The 18,098-nt window shown below is 37.7% G+C and overlaps 1 protein-coding gene across 4 annotated transcripts in view; it reads right to left on the bottom strand.

Moving 5' to 3' along the window:
* Window positions 1-54: 54 nt before the first annotated feature.
* Window positions 55-18,098, bottom strand: part of LOC131678773 (uncharacterized) — a 94,849-nt gene continuing 76,805 nt past the window's right edge. For 3 of the 4 annotated variants that reach the window (XM_058959061.1, XM_058959062.1, XM_058959060.1), the window contains 3 exons: window positions 16,877-17,023; window positions 16,724-16,797; window positions 55-1,301 (listed from right to left, as the gene is read on the bottom strand). In XM_058959061.1, the coding sequence (XP_058815044.1) occupies window positions 786-1,301; window positions 16,724-16,797; window positions 16,877-17,023 (737 nt within the window). In that variant the 3' untranslated portion in view covers window positions 55-785. Of the gene's footprint in view, window positions 1,302-16,723; window positions 16,798-16,876; window positions 17,024-17,109; window positions 17,498-18,098 lie in introns of those variants that run through there. The other variant, XM_058959063.1, reaches the window with a different exon arrangement.

The following is an 18,098-nucleotide window of genomic DNA, read 5'->3' as shown; positions in this document are numbered from 1 at the left end:
AACTAGAACAATGGATTGGTGATATTTTTCCACCTCGAAGAACGAAACCGCGTCTGTAATGATTTATATATTTAACATTAATCGATATATGATGCCCAGAAATTTCACATATTCGGCAAACATTTTCTCATGTTTGCTGTAAGGTCGCGACAATCGTCTTCGCTGATTCACGGCAGGCATCATTCTTGCTTATCTAACTGCAACTACACGAAATACGTGGGATCATCCGATTGACTGAAACCTTATAATTGAGATTTACACTTCTGTACGCGCCTGTTGTGATCATACTGTTTAGTCGTTACATCGTCTGGTGGTCCTGCCTTTGGCAGATATCTGATACAGCAATTAGCATTGCAAATTAGCACCTTTCCTACTCGATCCGACCAAGCTCGACGCGAACTGCTGCTGCCTATTTCTCGTTGTTCGCGCATGCTTTTCTGCCTATTCCTTCTTAATACTGGTGCAAACGCACGGGGAAAAATACAAACTATCCACTAGCCTAATCAAGTTTCGACAAATCTTACTTCTATATAAAATATTCTACAAGTGACTTGAGACTTTTTTTGTGTGTATCATCTTACAAAGTAAGTACAAACATTACACAAGTTGAGCACAGCCTTGCGATCACTGTCACCCACTTGGCCTAAGTGGATCCAGCTGAGGACTAAATTTAATCGGTATCGTAAAAAAAAACATTGGAAAATACAAATAACGTTGAGTTCACTCCGGATCGACGACTACTGGAATGGGATTCCCGCGGGATCACTGCAGACATTTCCCACACATCAGTCACTTCGGAGTACCGCCATTCCTGGACTCGTTCCGAAAGGTATTGCAGCCACGATGGCAGGATGAGGAGGAGCACTAGCTTGTGAGCCGATGGCTTCGTAGCGAGGTGGGATTTCCCGCCGTATCTCGTTCTCTACACCGAAGTTAGTCGCTGCCACCGCTGGATGGCAACGGGTACTGTCTGAGGCAGTACTGTGACTATCCCGCGATCGCGTGTGCACGCTGGGGAAGTTAACCGTCGCTGATGACGTAGAACTAGTGGTAGTAGTAGTAGTGGTAGTTGTAGTATTGCTGGCGGCAGTAGTAGTTGCTAAATTGCTATTTATATTGCTATCAGAGGAGGTACTGTTATTCTCCATCGTCACCATCAGGGACAGGTGTAGCAGGGCTGACGGGTCTAGTTTGATGGCGTCGTCATAGCTGGGAGGCGCAACCGCAACGCTGTCATAGTCGGGTGGTTTCTCGCACCGGCGTTCTTCGGCTGAACTTATCACGTGCACTGGATCGTCGTTCTGAAAGGATGGGGAAAGAAAATGATTCAGCATAACTGAAATTGATATGGAATGGGGCTAATTGGGTCGTTTTTAATTATCTTGGGTAGTCATGCAGTGTTTTAGAAATTACAAAAGATCGATATACTTTGAATAACGAGCCTTTTATGCAACTAATTAAACGATTGCATAGATATGGAAAAATAGTGATTTATAAGCTGCGGAGTAATTCATGGTACATGATACAAACTACTGGATCTCATCGGATAAAGAATCATTCAAATTAGATATGGTACTTGACTCACGGTATCCTAGATACGAGAAACATTTCCTGCTGTATTCAATGCTCAATTTTGGTACATAACTATCTATACATGAATGGTTGACGTCCAAAAGGGGCTAAACCAAATTTTGTATTTTTTACACAAAATGGAATAAACTTCAGCATTTCCAAATTAACATTGTTTTTATTACTAATATTCACTATTTTATTAGTAGTTCATTGCCCAAAGTTGTCTAGAAAAAATGAGATCATTACGTGAACTACCTTTCAGTTCACAAGCATTTGCGTAGTTCGAGGGGGTAGGCTCGAAGGGTCCAAAAGGAGCTAACTCACAATTCACACTTCCTTTCCTTATCTTTCGTTTTAGAGTAATGGTGCCTTTGGCAAAGTTGTTGCATGGCATCTAGCGCTTTATGTCATTATTCCATGTCAGTTCGGAATCCAGCCGCTAGGGCGGCGCTGTGTTTAACTTTTTAATGGAATGAGATAGAAAGATCTACGGCAAAATTGTATTTCTATCTAGCTTTATTAAAAAGTTGATAATAGCGCCGCCCTAACGACTCACAGTGGGCCGGGCCGGACAAAACCCCGAAATTTATTGTTGATTTACCGTCCTATTTTAATCAAAATCGAGTTCAGCGCACCAAAATTACCCTTAGATGATATTTTCAGTCATTTTAACTACTTTTCAGGTTTTCTCCAGTTTTTGTATGGAGTGGATCCACTGTGCGACTGAATTTCGAACTAGTATGATTCAACCAAATAAAATGCTAGGTGCCATACAGCAACTTTTCCGAAGACACCAAAACTCCATAACGAAAGATAAAAATTGATTCCACGATTTTCCAATTTTCCGACAAAAATGTACCGTTTATCACATGATCCCTTATTGAAAGTGTCATTTCACTGAAATTTTCGAAAAAAATAAGCTCAACAATATACATTAGACTGCCCAGAAAAATAATGAATTTTTGAAAACGCAATCGGCCCACACCTGATTCGATTCCTAGTCCCACCAGGAGTACTTGCATCAAATTTGAAGCAAATCGGACAAGTCTAGCTACCGGACCAACGTGCCTGAAGTTTGTATGGGATTTTTCGACAATTTACATGGAGAAAACCTACTAACTCGCATTTTTGTCGCTAGGTGGCACTACATATATCGTATTATCACTGTAAGTAAAAATAAGAAAGATAATTTAATTGCCTACAACTTTGTCGAAGACTGCTAGTGAATCCGGGTTTACTAAAAGAAGTTATTAAACTTTTAACGAAGTGATGTCTGAGTCAGTTTCTCATGGGGCCTAGCAGTGCACTCGATTCCCACGAACTATGAATTTTTGTGAAATAGTCGATAGGTTTAGCCCAATAGTAGGTTCAGAAGAATTAAAGGACATAATACGAGTTATGTTTTGGTTAGAAAATTTTAGTTCCAAATGTGACCGCATAGAGGGCGCCAACCCTAACTTTTCATAGAAGAGAGATAGAATATCATGATGTTCGGAAGAAATATTGCAAAATACCTGTTCTACAACTTTGTAGAAGACACCTAATTTCTATCTCTTTCCGTTGAAAAGTTAGTGTTAGCGCCCTCTATGTGGTAAAATGTGGAACTAAAATGATCTAACCAAAACATGGCCCGGATTATTTACTACAATTCTTCTGAACATACCATAGAGCTAAAGCTTATGGTTATTTCACAAAAATGTTCAGTTTGCGCGAATCTAGTACTGGTACACAACCATGCACTGCTAGGCCCCATGCAAAACTGACTCAAACATCACTTCACTAAAAGTTTAATAACTTCTTTTAACAAAGTCGAATTCACTAGCAGTCTTCGGCAAAGTTGTAGACAATTGTATTATCTTTCTTACTTTTACTTACAGTGATAATACGATACATACAATGCCATCTAGCGGCAAAAATGCGAGTTAGTGGGTTTTCTCCATGTAAATTGTGGAAAAATCCCATGCAAACTTCAGGCACGTTGGTCCGGTAGCTAGACTTGTCCGATTTGCTTCAAATTTGGTGCAAGTACTCCTGGTGGGACTAGGAATCTAATCAGGGGTGGGCCGATAGGGGTCATTTTTTCCTGTCACTCTAATATACATTCGTGCAAGAGTATATATTGGATGGAAATTAGCCATACATAGCAAGTATGTGAGCGACACACACCTTCAGGAACGACTGTTCGGGCCGAAACGTCAACGTACGATGCAATGGCGAATTAATAGACTGCTTTTTCTTAAAACCTCGAAAAACGAACGCGAAAACTTGAATATCCATAAGACAGTTTTGGAGAGTCAATAAGTCAGTCTATAAGGCTCAATGAAAAAGTAAATCATGAAGAGCAATTTTTCACGCTTTGTTGTTTTTCATTGTAGGACTTATTGGCTTTTTTTAATCTAAAGATTTATTTGAAACGGCTCAATGCGTTAGCACAACTGAGCCATGGGTCTTTTAATTTTTTACAATAAGTAAAAATAAAAAAAAGCTAAGAATGTCGGTCTTCCAGATCATGTTGACGCAGTTTGCTGCTGCGTGTTGAGATCTTTTTCCTTTGCGGGGAAGCCGCTTGGGGGTTCAGTCTGCCTTCTCCAACCCTCCTGCAACTTGACGTTTAGCCTAAGTTGCTTGAAACCACCGTGTTTCGAATGATGTCGCCACCGTAGAACGCCGTCCACTAATTGTGATACTGTAAATTTCTATGCAAGAAAATAATTTCGTGGCGTCTTCTACGAACTTGTTTTCTTTATTTACATTCGGAAGAGGTAATGAAGATGATCATTTCAAAACAGCGTAATACTTTAAGGTTCAAGTTACCTTTTTTAAGCGACATTTACCGTGCAAAGGTTTCTACGAAATTCAGAAGTGATGACAGCTCATTTTTTATCAGAGAGGGAGAAAAACAGTCCAGTACCATTGTGTGTGTGTTGTTTACATTGCAATACAAATATTACTACCTAATATTTTTAAACTCTAGAAAGAGAACTGCGGAGACTCCATTTTGGATCGATTAGATTCGCGTCAAAAAAACGAATCCAATCGAACATTGCCTATCCGTATAAAAATGGACGTGTTGCCATACAATGCCGAGCCATACGTTGCCAAAAATGCTGTTTTTCTCTCCGCAGTTCTCCTACTCTAGAGTTTTTATACTTAAGACTAAATGAAGGTGCTCACTAACTAGTATAAACGCCGCTTGTTTGTATGCTGATGATTCCAAAAAATCGTGAATCATTTAAAAATAATACATCGGAATAAAGATACATTATTTTTATAACAAAACAACACCAAACGTCCAAAAGCCTCCAAAATTAATTATCCAAAGTAGAAAAATCTGAACAAGAAAATTTTCACTATGAACAAGTTTACGCTTTTTTTAGAATTTGCTCTTGAATAAAGATTGATCCGCAATTTTAGACCCACAGACCCAAAAAAGTGGTTTCAACGATTTGTATAGGATCTGTCAAGTTATTCCCCCTCTGGCCTTCTCTCACGTTATCGTTCCCGTCCATGTCGTCATCGGTACTGCTGTCTTGCTGTTCACGATCAGAGGTTCTTATTTGTTTCTTGTTCTTACGGGTCGCTGTTTAATATCCGTCTTCATCGGTATTTGCTTCTTTATTGGCGATGCTAGTTGTTGGTTTGGGAGCGGTTGTCGTGGTCGTTGTACCTGCATTATTGGTTAATTGGATCGTTGTTTATGTTTATCTGAAGGTGTCGTTGGATGCTTGTTAGAGTTGGCTGTAGTAGATGAGTTTTGACTAGTTGCTTCGGCGCACGTTTTTCCGTAGTGGGCTGTATGGTTACAGAATTGGCATGTTGGGGTCTGCCCGGGAATTTGTGATTAGCGTTGTTTGCTTATAGGTCACGCCTTCCTTCGGTGATTTGCATTCGATAGTCATGTAAGAAGGTATTGGTTTAGTCACTCGCATCCTCACAATACGAACGCCGTTGGGAATGTCGGTGAAAAAATTTCTCCAGGTGTCATTCGTAATAGATTATACGCGACATGTTTCGTTTGATGTAATCTTCCCTAGTGCGCGAGGCCAAATCATGAATACGCACGTCCACCATGTTGTTTTCCATATGCACGGGGATCTGGCGAATCTGGCGTTATTGAATGCGACCCCGTGTTGCATGTTGTTCTTTGCAATGAAGTTTTCTGCTTATGCTAAACTTCTAAACGTGATCAAAACACTGTTTTTGACGTGGTGCAGCTGGATGTACGCAACTTCAGCGAGATTAAGCTCCATTTTGACTTTAACTAATTGTTCCACTTCCTGAACTGTGGGTCTAACACGAATTTTATTAAAGTTGATCGAAATCGTAGCACGGGCACTTTTGTTTCATTTGACAAACTCATTTCACTCCGCAGCCGGGGGCAACGGTATAATTTGTATGTGCACTGATATAGAACAATAGCTAGCTTGATTCACTGGTGCCTATAGCCTGCTATAGCGTAGCGATTTTTTTTTGCTTCTGCTTTGTGCGAGGTCTTCCGATTCCGACGGAGCAGTGCTGCCAGTGTATTCTAGATTTTTGCGTCAGTTAGTATTTTAGACCGTAATTATAATGCACGGATTCATTGCACGTAATATCAACAGCAAAACAAAGTATTAGGTATCTGGTAGTATTTGTCGGAATCTCTGTCAATCTCTATGAAATTTTCGTGTTTTCAAGTAACAAGTAAGGTGTTTCCTCAAGTATAAACAAGCGATTTTTGTGTGATAAATTATTCCACATTATAACTTTCTTGAATGAGGTGTTTTGTCAAGAAGGTACTAGGAACCAGTGTTGAGAAAATATCAAAATATTAATGTTCACAACAGAATCTTTTCATCGCCGATTATCTAATAAAGAGTTCACTGATATAAAATATCGCTACGGAAAAAATCGTCAGTGAACTTCAAAAGTGCCGATGTATGGGAACATTATTCGGTTCAAGCAAATATCGGAAGAAGAAAAGATCGCTTGCGAACTTTTATATCAACGAAAATATAGAAAAAAGTTCGCCATCTTGCACGATCTTCGAACAAGGGAAACCTGTAGATTAACATGATATAAAAAACTACGTTATACAATATTACGGCGATAGCTCAATGGGATAAAGCGTCAGGCTACTATAGTGTCAGAGAAGCTTTCTTCAGAAGCCATCGTATGAAAAAAAACTTTTCATCAATTGACAGAATTAAAAGGGGAAAGAATTAAAATGGTGCTTGAATGGTATGTTGTCAAAATATATATATATGGAAAAAAAGCAAATTCTGGTATGGTGGCCGGTTCTTAACAACCCATTGTTTGTATGACCGAGTATGAAAGTTTCATATACAATCATATTTTAAATGTGATGTGCAAAGCATCACTAAAAGCGTTTTTCGCTTCCGAATGTCTCTTTTTCGATGTTGCTTTGGGCGAACATTCTTTCAAGAGTTTCACTGAGGCAGAAGTTCGTGTGCGAACTTCGATGCTAAGAATCATTGAATATTTGTCTCAAGAATGATACATTCGGATGCGATGTTTGGTTTAACAGATTTTTGTTTGGAAATGTTCTGGGAAAGATTGATTCGCGAATGAACCTGGAATGAACTTTTATTGATAATGATTTTCCCAACACTGCTAGGAACAATGAAAAGTTCCAATTGCAAGCTTGGAAATTTGCTCAAAAAACAGTTGAAAAAAAATTGCGTTGAATTTTGAGCTCCCTTGCACATATAGTTGAGCTAATGTATCTATAGTTGCATGTCCCATAGGAGCCGTAATTAGCAATGGCTACATTAATGATACATGGTAGTGGTAATGGTACAAGAAGTTTCACATAAATTGGTTAATAAACAATCTTAACATTTTTTATCATTTTTGGGATTAAAAGCTTTCGTTTAATATATTGACATCGCCCATAGAACTTTTCATCGATTTTTTAGCAGAATTTTCACTCAAATATTCTAGTTCTTTGCACACATACCAAAGATATATTGAACGATTTCCCATATTTGCAATTAAAATTCAAGGGCAGTTCATAAGCCACGTAGTACAACTTTCAACATTCTGCTTTTATTGCACTATATTATTAGTCTAACTAATGCTATCGTTGTAATACAGTACAAGTGTAGATTTTCAAAAAAATTATATTAAAATTAGAACGAAATATTTTTTTGTATCGCTACGTCGCTCGAGAGTAGCCAAAAAAGCGTAAAATATTTGGCTTTTACTGACCCAAGCATGACTAAAATGCGACTCACACCTAAAGTGCAGAACAATTAAACTATTACGTACTTACTTTGTTAGCATTACTAGAGCATTCGAAATTGATAAATTTTGAGAAGAAAATGGAATACGTTGAGGATAATTAGTCTGGTATAATTGTCTGATATAATATTACTAAAAATCCATAAAAACTTATTTCATCATGAATAAAATCCTATATTTCTGTTTATCAGAAAATTTGAATCACCTAATTGGACTAAGAATAAAAATCATGGAAGTGTACTCGATTCGAAGTGTATGCATGAATACATACAGGTGAATTGATTAATATATGTATAGAATACGAAGTTTACGTTAATTTTTGGGATAAACGTAGATCGTATTCCTTTTTCGGATCGAAATGAAAACAAAAGCGCATCCTTACGTCACGAAATCAACTATAGGTTCAAGGTAAGCGCGATTTTCGGAGGGTTAGTGAGAATATATCTCATAACCCTCCGGAAGTCGCGCTTTTGGCCCACTGAACGAGCAGCCGCTGATGCTTTAAGACGATTTCGCTAGATTTTCAGAGCAGCGTGCTCTGCCGGAAAGTTAAACAAGATCTCGATTCATCTCATTATTGCGTCAAGATAAATTCCCGAAATATGAAATACATAAGTAATGAATTGCAAAAAAATGATTTATTCGAGTAATTTCATCACAAGATGGCAGCTGTGCAGAACTTTCCCGTCGGGGAGTTTTTTTTGGAAGGGGTCCACGGCCGGAACTCTATGTCCCGTAATTTTTTATCCAGAGCCAAAAACCAAAGCTTTTTAAACTTCTTAGAACGACAGCAAGCGGCGTACGTAAGATTTTTTCTATGTCTTGATTTTTCGCGAAATGGCGCATTTTTTAGTCGAAAAACGCTGAAAATGTGTTAAAAATCGACACAAAATTGCTTATTAAAAATTATGAAATGAAAAAATTAAATCCCACGTACATCGCTGGAGAAAGTAATCTGCTGTAAAAATTTTAGGCTGATCAAAAATTATTTGTTCGAGTTACATTTCCGGCCAGATCAAAAGAAATATTTCGAGAAAAACACGGTTAACGTTTTCAGTATACTCGGGGTATACATGAGAGGCGTTACGAAAAAATTGAATATTTATTTATTGTTTTCGCGATTCATTTTTAGGAATATCATTTTCAGCATCCTAAAGCACCAGTAAACAAAATTCAATCAATAAATAAAAATTAAATGTTTTAAAAAATCTACAGCGCTGTAACCCCTTGAAAGCACTGTACCGGTCAAATAGAAGCGCTTCTAAATTGGCACGTCATTATTTTTAATAACGCGCTACAGAAAAAAACAAGTAACAATGTGAATTCTCGTGAAATTTATCTTGTTTTATGTGGACTTTATCTCGGAAAAGTTGGACATCGGATAAGCCTCTTCTCGCGTGAGTGAGAGAGAATTACAATGCCTGCGTATGATAATAATCGAAAACGTGTGTAATACCAGGACATTACTTGTAATGGATCACTTTACTTTTTGGCGTCGCCAAATTCGCAATCAAAATAATTTAAATTATCATTGAGTTATTCAGTCGAACAAAAAATAGGCCAGTCCTAATGTGGATGTACAAATACCGTCTTACATCTGTTATACGATTTATCTGATACTACAGATCATTATAAAAGTTTGTTTATACCAGCCGATACATTGATACGTAAACGTTTTCCTTGTTTGCCCCTAGGCTCGAATACTTCAGGTTTCCCACGGTAGTGCAACAACACTCTATAAACTCGTTCGCTTTACCAAGCATCTTATATGAAATCTTCAGTAGAAAATCATATACCTAAGCTTGAAATAAGCCACCACCATCGCCACAACACAACGCAACAACCTGTGCAAATTAAATCAATCTCACCCGCACTGCCGCTTGTAGGACGGAAACAAACCAAAGATCACACGCCAGTGAATACACCACAGCGACTCTGGGGCGCGCGCAGTGGCGAATTTATCTGAGCGCGCCACAGAGAATTTCAAGAGCTCTTCTCCACACTCTAGATCATTCCAGTGTTGGGTGTATGAAAATTTCCCTCTGCCATCAACATGCGCTTACACATTTCTTGAGCGTTTTTTCAAAACGTCATATCTGCAATGAGTTACTCTCTTTGTTTACTTTCTCTTCTGTTAATAATTCGGTCATTTTAACATTTATCCCTCAACTCTTTGCATAATATGCTAGTTAAAACCACTGTCTTTCGATCTGTACTGTAAAATAGGTGAAAAGTGTTATAGGGACGCCGTAAAATCGAAAGAGAAAGTAAACAAAGAGAGTATCTCATTGCAGATATAACGTTTTGAAAAAACGCTCAAGATTTCAAATACGGTGGTGTATATAAACGAAAGAGAAGCGCTCTCGTTTTGCTTGCCAGAGTGTGGGGAGTAATTTCAATTTCTCTTTACTGCACAGAGGATAGGGACATCACTGCTGCCAGGGACAGTTTACGTTGATGACGGAAAATGAATTTTTCATATATCTTCGTTATATAGGTATACCTCGATAGTACGTACCCTCGCTAGTACGTACATTTTGCCTCGATAATACGTACACCTACCAACAATTTTTTTTTCGTTTGATTTTTTAAACTTCAACAAAATGCGACACATTATATAGAAGTTTCACGAGTTCCATGTTACTTCTGCATACTTTAGAGAGGCTATGTCAAGGGTTCTGTGCTACTCAGAGTAGTTCTGCAAACTCCAGCAAAGTATTCCAAAGTTTAAGTAAACCATAAATGCATCATGAAATTCTACCTAGTATGAAAAGAATCCTACGAGCTTTAGGGATGTCCTACATGTATCTTGAAAGTCTTATAATTTTTTGGGAGCTTGCTAACTTACAAGGAAATCCTTAGAACTTCAGACAATTTGTACGATATTCCTATCATTCATAGTTTTTTTTTTGTCAAACATCAGAGAATCTCAATGAGCTTTAAGGATGACAATTCGTCGGTTGTAAGAAATTTAGGAAAATACTTCAAACTTCAGAGAATTTTCATGCACTCAAACATTTTACATATATAGCGCAGTGTTTTCCCGATATTCACTCATCTTTTACCAAACTCGGGGTAATTCTGCGAACTTCAAAAAATTCTACGATCTTGATCGAAATCTTCAGAACTTCTGGAAAGTTTACGAAATTTCAAGAGTATTTAATGGATTTATGGAAAAAAATTCTAACATCAAGGGGTGTCTTCAAGTTTTGCAATATTACTTCAAACAAATAAATTACAACGAACCTCAAGTCAATTTCTAAAATTCACAGTTAACTTCACTATATCATGAAAGTTTGACCAAAAACTTTTGCATGCTTTATGTACGGTGTCTCACAAGTATCAGAGAAATATTACTAACTTCGAAGTAACCGGTAAAATTCAAAGAAATTTTTTAGTAACTTTTAAGGTATACTATCAAGATTCAAGATTCATTTTTGAAGACTATTGGAGGTTTGGTGTTGTTTTGTTATGAAAATAATGCATCTTTATTCCGATGTATTATTTTTAAATGATTCATGATTTTTTGAAATCATCAGCATACAAACAAGCGGCGTTTATACTAGTTAGTGAGCACCTTCATTTAGTCTTAAGTATAAAAACTCTAGAGTAAGAGAACCGCGGAGAGAAAAACAGCATTTTTGGCAACGTATGGCTCGGCATTGTATGGCAACACGTCCATTTTTATAAGGATAGGCAATGTTCATTCGTCAAAAATGATTTTAGTAACTTTTAAGGTATACTATCAAGAGCAATGATAACACGATTTTTGCTAATTGAATTTCAAATATTATTCACATAAGGGGCCGTACACAAATGACGTAGCTTTTTTCTGGCGATTTTCGACCCCTCCCTCCCCCCTCGTAGCATTTGGTCACAAAATTCTAACCTCCCCCTTGTAATTGACGTAGCATATCTCTAACCCCCCCCCCCCTCCCCCCGCAACGTGACCGGGAGATGAAAAAATTACATATGTTTTTCAATTCTTTTAAATATATGTCCTTACAAAATGTTTGACGACTTTTATCAACATTTTCATTATAACAGCAAATTACCCACAAAAGAAGCCCATTTCATGACAAATATAGTGTGGATAGTTTTGTTTAGAATTTTACATGTCATAAAGCATGAAGAAAAGTTCACAAAGCTGCAGCTGCCAACGATTTTAGGAAGCATAAGCTCAACTAAATTACTAAATTTTCTTTGATTGAATCCGAAAGAAAATTTAATTCAGCTACCAAAATAAGTCTACTAGTTAGAAATATTAGCTAACTAATGTGAAAATTTAAATCCGCATGAAAAATCTATCCTTTTCTTTGCGAGCCTGCCATTCCGCGAACAGTAAAATTTACAAAATGAAAAACCGCGTGAAAATCAACTTAGGAATGGAGGAACATTAAATTGTTTTCTCTAATTAATGGGTTTTGATGCCCGCCAAAAAAATTAAACTTAATGCTACGTCGCACAACTTCTGACCCTACCCTCCCCCTCGTCACACTTCGTCACAAATTTGGTGTACCCCCCCTACCCCCTAAAATGCTACGTCATTTATGCATGACCCCTAAAATGTGAGTGCTGAATTCATTACATTCTAGGAGATACTAAGTTTGGAATGGAATGGGTAAGATTCGGATCAAGTACGTCCAGCGAATTTGATGGAGACTAATATGACTTACAGATCTGGACAAACACAGCTAAACGAGCCTTTTTCCCTCTAAAGGAAGTATTCAACATATTGGCATGGTTCAAGGAATAAGGTATGACAGGGAACTATGCTTTATAGATCTTTAAGCTCATATGTTGTCATAAAATATATTTAAAATTTAATCGGCGTTGCAAATATATTTAAATATCCGTTTTGCGACCAAAAAAATAAAGGAATGGAAAACAATATGTTGTTAATGGCATCGCGCTCGCGGAAATGCTACCAAATTCAAAGAATTTATCAATAACTCTCGAATATCCTACAATATTCAGAGGCATCTTTTTCTTTTCGGTTTTTTATTAGAAAATTCAGAATATTTTATGCGAAATTCAGACAAATCGCACGTAGTCAAGGAACTGAATTAGTCCGAGGAAATACGTTTACATGCCATTTTCAACCATTCAGGTTGTAGTAAACCGTTCTTCTAAAACCAAGTACACAGTGATTGAACAGTTTATCACTAATATGGGGATTAATTCAGTGATAAATCTTATTTTTGTAAGTTTTCATACAATATTAAACATAAAAAGTAAAATTTTGAAAATTATTTTTGTGATTCGATAGTACGTACACTAAACGAAGCTAAGGTGTACGTGCTATCGCGGTATACCTGTATTACAATATTATTAAAAAAGTTATAAATCTTATCAATTTAGACTGTCTCCCGCTAAGTTTTACACACAATTAGACTATTGTAAATATTCTTGGAGAATTGTATTGAGCATTGGAAGGTAAAAATTGAGCAGCTTCTAACACTGCGAGAGAAGCACCTATCTTTATGAAACTTTTCGTGTTTCTTGACCCCACCGTTTTCAAGGAAAAATAGTTTTGAAACTCTACCTGAACTAGAAAAAAGTTGAGTATGAAAGGGTTAAAAGGAAAGATAGTCAATCCCTCTGGCAGGTATCGGAGCACTTTTCCGAAAACAGTTAGCTCTAGGTTTGTTCCAGTACATGGAAGTTACTCCCTGTTGCTCCGGAGCAAAAAATTCTTACTCCTTTTCACTCCGGTTTGCCACCAGAAGAAGAAAAAAGAGAAGCAGATAGTACAGGAACGATTTTCTCCCTGTTTGCTCCGGAGTACTTCCAGTTTCTCCTGGTACTGGAACAAACCTTCTGTTTACTCGCTCTTGATCTTTTACCCGTATAGGGATCAGAGAAGAATATTGGCTCTCAAACGTGAAACTTTTTCGCTCGATGCGCCAGCTGGATTTCATTTTTGGTACTAGTCAAATGATGAAGAAAACATTTTCTTGCATTGATGATATAGGATGGTTGTTCTATTTTAATTGTTTTAAAATAAATATCACATAGTTTCACAAAAAGCTTGATTACAGGTGATAAGAAAACACTCGTTCTTTCGTTTGACACCAAAACATTCAGTTGAACTCAATATTTTATTACGAATTATTGAGATCGGGAATTATTTTTGTATTGTTGAGGTTAGGTTGGTAGAAAATGTTTATCTAGAAATTGGACTTATCAGTGGATAACCTAGACTACCAACAACTACACTCTTTAATCCAGTGATTTTTGCCCACCTTTAGGGTTGCCACCTCTGGAGAGGCTTTGACCCGGAGATTTTCACTGATCTGGGGGGTGGTGGATTTTGAGTGGAACGAGACAGAAATTGGAATCAAAGCGATTGCTAGGAATTTTAGAGCACTTTAATCGCTTTTTATTACCACGTTAAAGTAAAACTGTAAATTTTTCACGCTTGAGAACGGTTTTATCGGTTTAATGTGGTGTAGTATCTCACTTCCCCGACTAAGTGCCAAGAATACAAAAGCACCAGCTCACTGTGGAGTTCGAACGAGCATTGGTCTCCTCCACAATTAACAGGAGAAAGGGAGCAAAGGAGGCGGAGCTGCGACATCACACTATGTGGTGTCGGTTATTCGTCACAAACAAATTTTAATTTCGCACCAAAGGGGCAAAACTCACCTCCCTAGCCCAGTTAAGGATCGCTGCTGGAGTAGCAACAACACCGCAAGAACTCATTTGATGTTGACCTAGTCAGTTGGATTAAAACAAATCTGCCAGACCTTAGTGCAGCTGGTGATAAGCACCACTAAGAGTGAAATAATTTGGTAAAATTGTAGTAAATAATTTCAATTGTAGCACATAGCGAAATATTACTTTCGATTTCGCTAGATTTTCGGAGCAGCGTGCACTCAGTAGTGCTTCGCGACTTCCGGAAGGTTAATTTGTAGTAAATTTTATTTGTTTTTCATTTTCATTGCTTTGTGAAAGAAATTAGCAAAATTTGGTGAACTCTTCGCCACCTTGAAACGAAGGGTTAGTCGGGAAAAATAAATCTGAACCAGAGTAATAGTTAATTTAGACTTTGTAAATATTTTGTAAAGAATCAATTAATTCCAAAAAAAATTGAACCTATGCTTCTTCCCACCAAACCCGGAGAAATTGATGTAAAACCCAGAGACCCGGAGATCGCTCCCGAAAACCGGAGTCTCCGGGTCAAACCCGGAGGGGTGGCAACCCTACCCACCTTCGTGTTTTCTATCGAAATTTCAATCTCTGAATTTCATTTTAGTATAAATTGAAACCGGAAGAACAAATGTGAGTGAAGTAACAAGAAATTTACCATCTGGATATTTTTCATAGGTAGGAAACATATTTTCTTCACCAATATTACTTTTCATTAGAAGAAATAACGTTTAATTATAATATTGATTGAATTTAAAAAAATCAGAATTTACTTTCCAATGCGTTTTGACAGATGAAAATAAAAACATCATCATTAAACTTCCGTACCCTCTGGCGGTCGACATCTAGCGTTAGATCACGAATATGAAAAAGAAAAAATAGTTTCGTGTTGTTTCTTATTCGCGTGTCGCTTTTCGATTTATTGTGAGCTGGTGAGCAGTAGCTCTGTTAAAATGAACTGATGCTCATCAGATCATCTTTGAGACGCTTCTTTGGAAATGATCGGGAACGGATCGCCCACCTCTATTGAACACTGGAAGTAATCTTGTTTTCCAAACAAAACGCTGATTTTCTTGCCACAGGAGCAGATTTTTCGCCAAACCATAATTCTTTTTTGTGAAAACATTATAGCTTTTGCTCATAGTACATGTATAGGTGTTCAAAATAGGCGAAAATAATTAGAAAGCCTGGTAAAACTCTTCTCAAACAAGTCACAGCGATTTCATCTCATCCACAAAATTATTTATTTTTTCCTTAATATAATAGAAAATGTCTGTGAACATTATTAACACGAGAAATTTAAAAAAAAACATATTAATAATAGAAACATGGCTTAAAGTAGTTCGCTATAGAAAGCGTCCCATAAATCGATAACTATAGATATATCTTTAGCAAAATTTATGAATTTTTTCTCGAAAGTGTCATATCATTTATGCTCCACATAATTAAGTTCCTCAGAATCATGTATTGAACCACTGAACGTAGGAGTGAACAATTTTTCACATGCTTGGTAGCTCGTTCCTTTAGCAATACTGGGCATAATAAAAATTAGTATAAAAATTATTCTGTGCAGGAATTCATTGGGCATATTTTTTTATTTTATTCTGTTGGAGTTTGCATTTCTAAATGAAGTCTATCACCAGCGAGGGAACAATTAAACCAGAGCACAGCTCCCAATACTGCTATCCCAGTATACCGGTCTTGAAGAACAGTCCCGGAGTAAAAGTTCTGTCGCCTTCTAACAGCTAACTACGAATGATTGTACACTCGCATTAAAAACATCAAAAACATCGTTTCTGGCAGAAGTTTTGAAAACCGGTATTTTACATCAAAACTCTTGGGATCCTGCCGAATTTTTTTTCTGGTTACGTGCTTGGTTTCACCGCTTTACTATGAGTGATAAATACTCGCAATGATATGTATGAATATAATCAGTAATTAAAATCAACAACTGATAAACATTTTATAATGTTTCAATTACGAACAGAAGAATTGGTTACGACGAAAAAAATTGCTAATATTTAATATCATCAACAACCCAACAAATAAGATGCGTCACCACAGGATACAGGGGGCGATCTGCTGTACTATTCATTTTTTCTCAGATTAATCAGTTGAGCACGTACGATCGTAGCGCGATGAAAACTACGCAGCGCAAAATCACGATCAACAAACATGTTTATGACATTTTCAAAAACAAAACGACCAATTGCACCGTGTAAAATAATAATCAAATTTGTATCATTCAGGCACTCACCTCGTTTGCAGATCCACTTCGATTGGGCGTATGCAACCAGCAGCACATGGCCGTACAAATCAAACACGCTCCTGCTGTTTGGTACAAGAGAAGAAAAAAAAACAGATTAATCCAATCGATCCGATGCTGTTCAAAACCTAGGGCTCTCCTTACCAAGAATACACGCCACTCCGGTGTACCGAATCGGTTCCGAATAGTTCTCGGCCAGTCCGAGCCAGTTGACTAGGGCACCCACGCACAGCAGTATCATTCCATACCGGTAGGGGCGTTGTGTCCGGCGGGATTCCTCCAAGGACATGACTGTGTCGGGAACGAGAGGAATAAAACACCAAATTCAGTATTAGGGTCACTGTCAAGGTGAGACTGGATTGGCACGAAACACACACCGGAATTGGTTGAGAATATCGCAGGGAAAAAAAGTACTATCTAATTGATCGATCAATCTGAAAAACCGGCAAAGCTGACCAAAACGCGTATCAATGAAAAAATCTGATACAAGCTTCGAATCTCGCAAGCGACCAGAGATGCCAGGTACTTTTTTCAAATGTCTGCGATAATAATTTTAAAAGTCTGGGAAGAACAAAAATGTCAGGAAAGCTAGTGTAACCAAAAGCCTTTATATTCAAAAATCTGCAAATATCTGCAACAAAACTAAAAAATCTGCAAATATCTGCAACCAAACTAGAAAATCTGCAAATATCTGCGTCATCGAAAAAATCTGCAGCTTAAATTAAAAGTCTGCGAATTTGCAGACTTGTCTGCAAATCTGGCATCTCTGCAAGCGACTGAATGCTGCCGGTGGCATACAAGCAGAATAATTCTGTGATCTGTGATAATTATTATACTTGGAAGTGTATATGGATATAGCGAGAAACGTCATCATCGCGTCGACGACGACGTCAACGTTACCGATAACTGGTCAGTTGTATGGTGCGGAGAACCAGCGAGCGGGAGAGTGGCCTGATGGCGATGGAGTTTCCTCGTTTGATTGTTAAATGGGTGTTTCGTTACTGTGCCCAGCGGCAGCGGGTGGAGAATTAACACCTGCATGTTTCGTCAGGTCGTTATTTACTAGGTTCAAGTACTACGTGACCTTTCCCGCCCTACCGCTGGGTGTTAGAAGCCGGTATGTATGTTGGTGGAGAAAGTTTACTACTTTTTGGATGTCACAATCGCTGTGACATTCACGTTCTAAATTGCGCAACATTCCCGGAAGTTAGGCTGGGTTTGTCGCATCGCGTCGACGTTCATATTGTTATTCAAATCCGTCGATTTAGATGAAAACAAATTTGTTGGTTGTTTTTTTTTAATTTTCACTGGAAATTGACTGCGTGCGGTTGCCCAGGGCAGTTTTAGATAAACAAAGGCCAAATTA

Source organism: Topomyia yanbarensis, chromosome 2, assembly GCF_030247195.1.
Source record: "Topomyia yanbarensis strain Yona2022 chromosome 2, ASM3024719v1, whole genome shotgun sequence".
In the NCBI taxonomy this organism is placed as follows: domain Eukaryota; kingdom Metazoa; phylum Arthropoda; class Insecta; order Diptera; family Culicidae; genus Topomyia; species Topomyia yanbarensis.
Note: the sequence above shows the minus strand (reverse complement) of the source record. Positions and strands in the feature narration are given on the sequence as shown.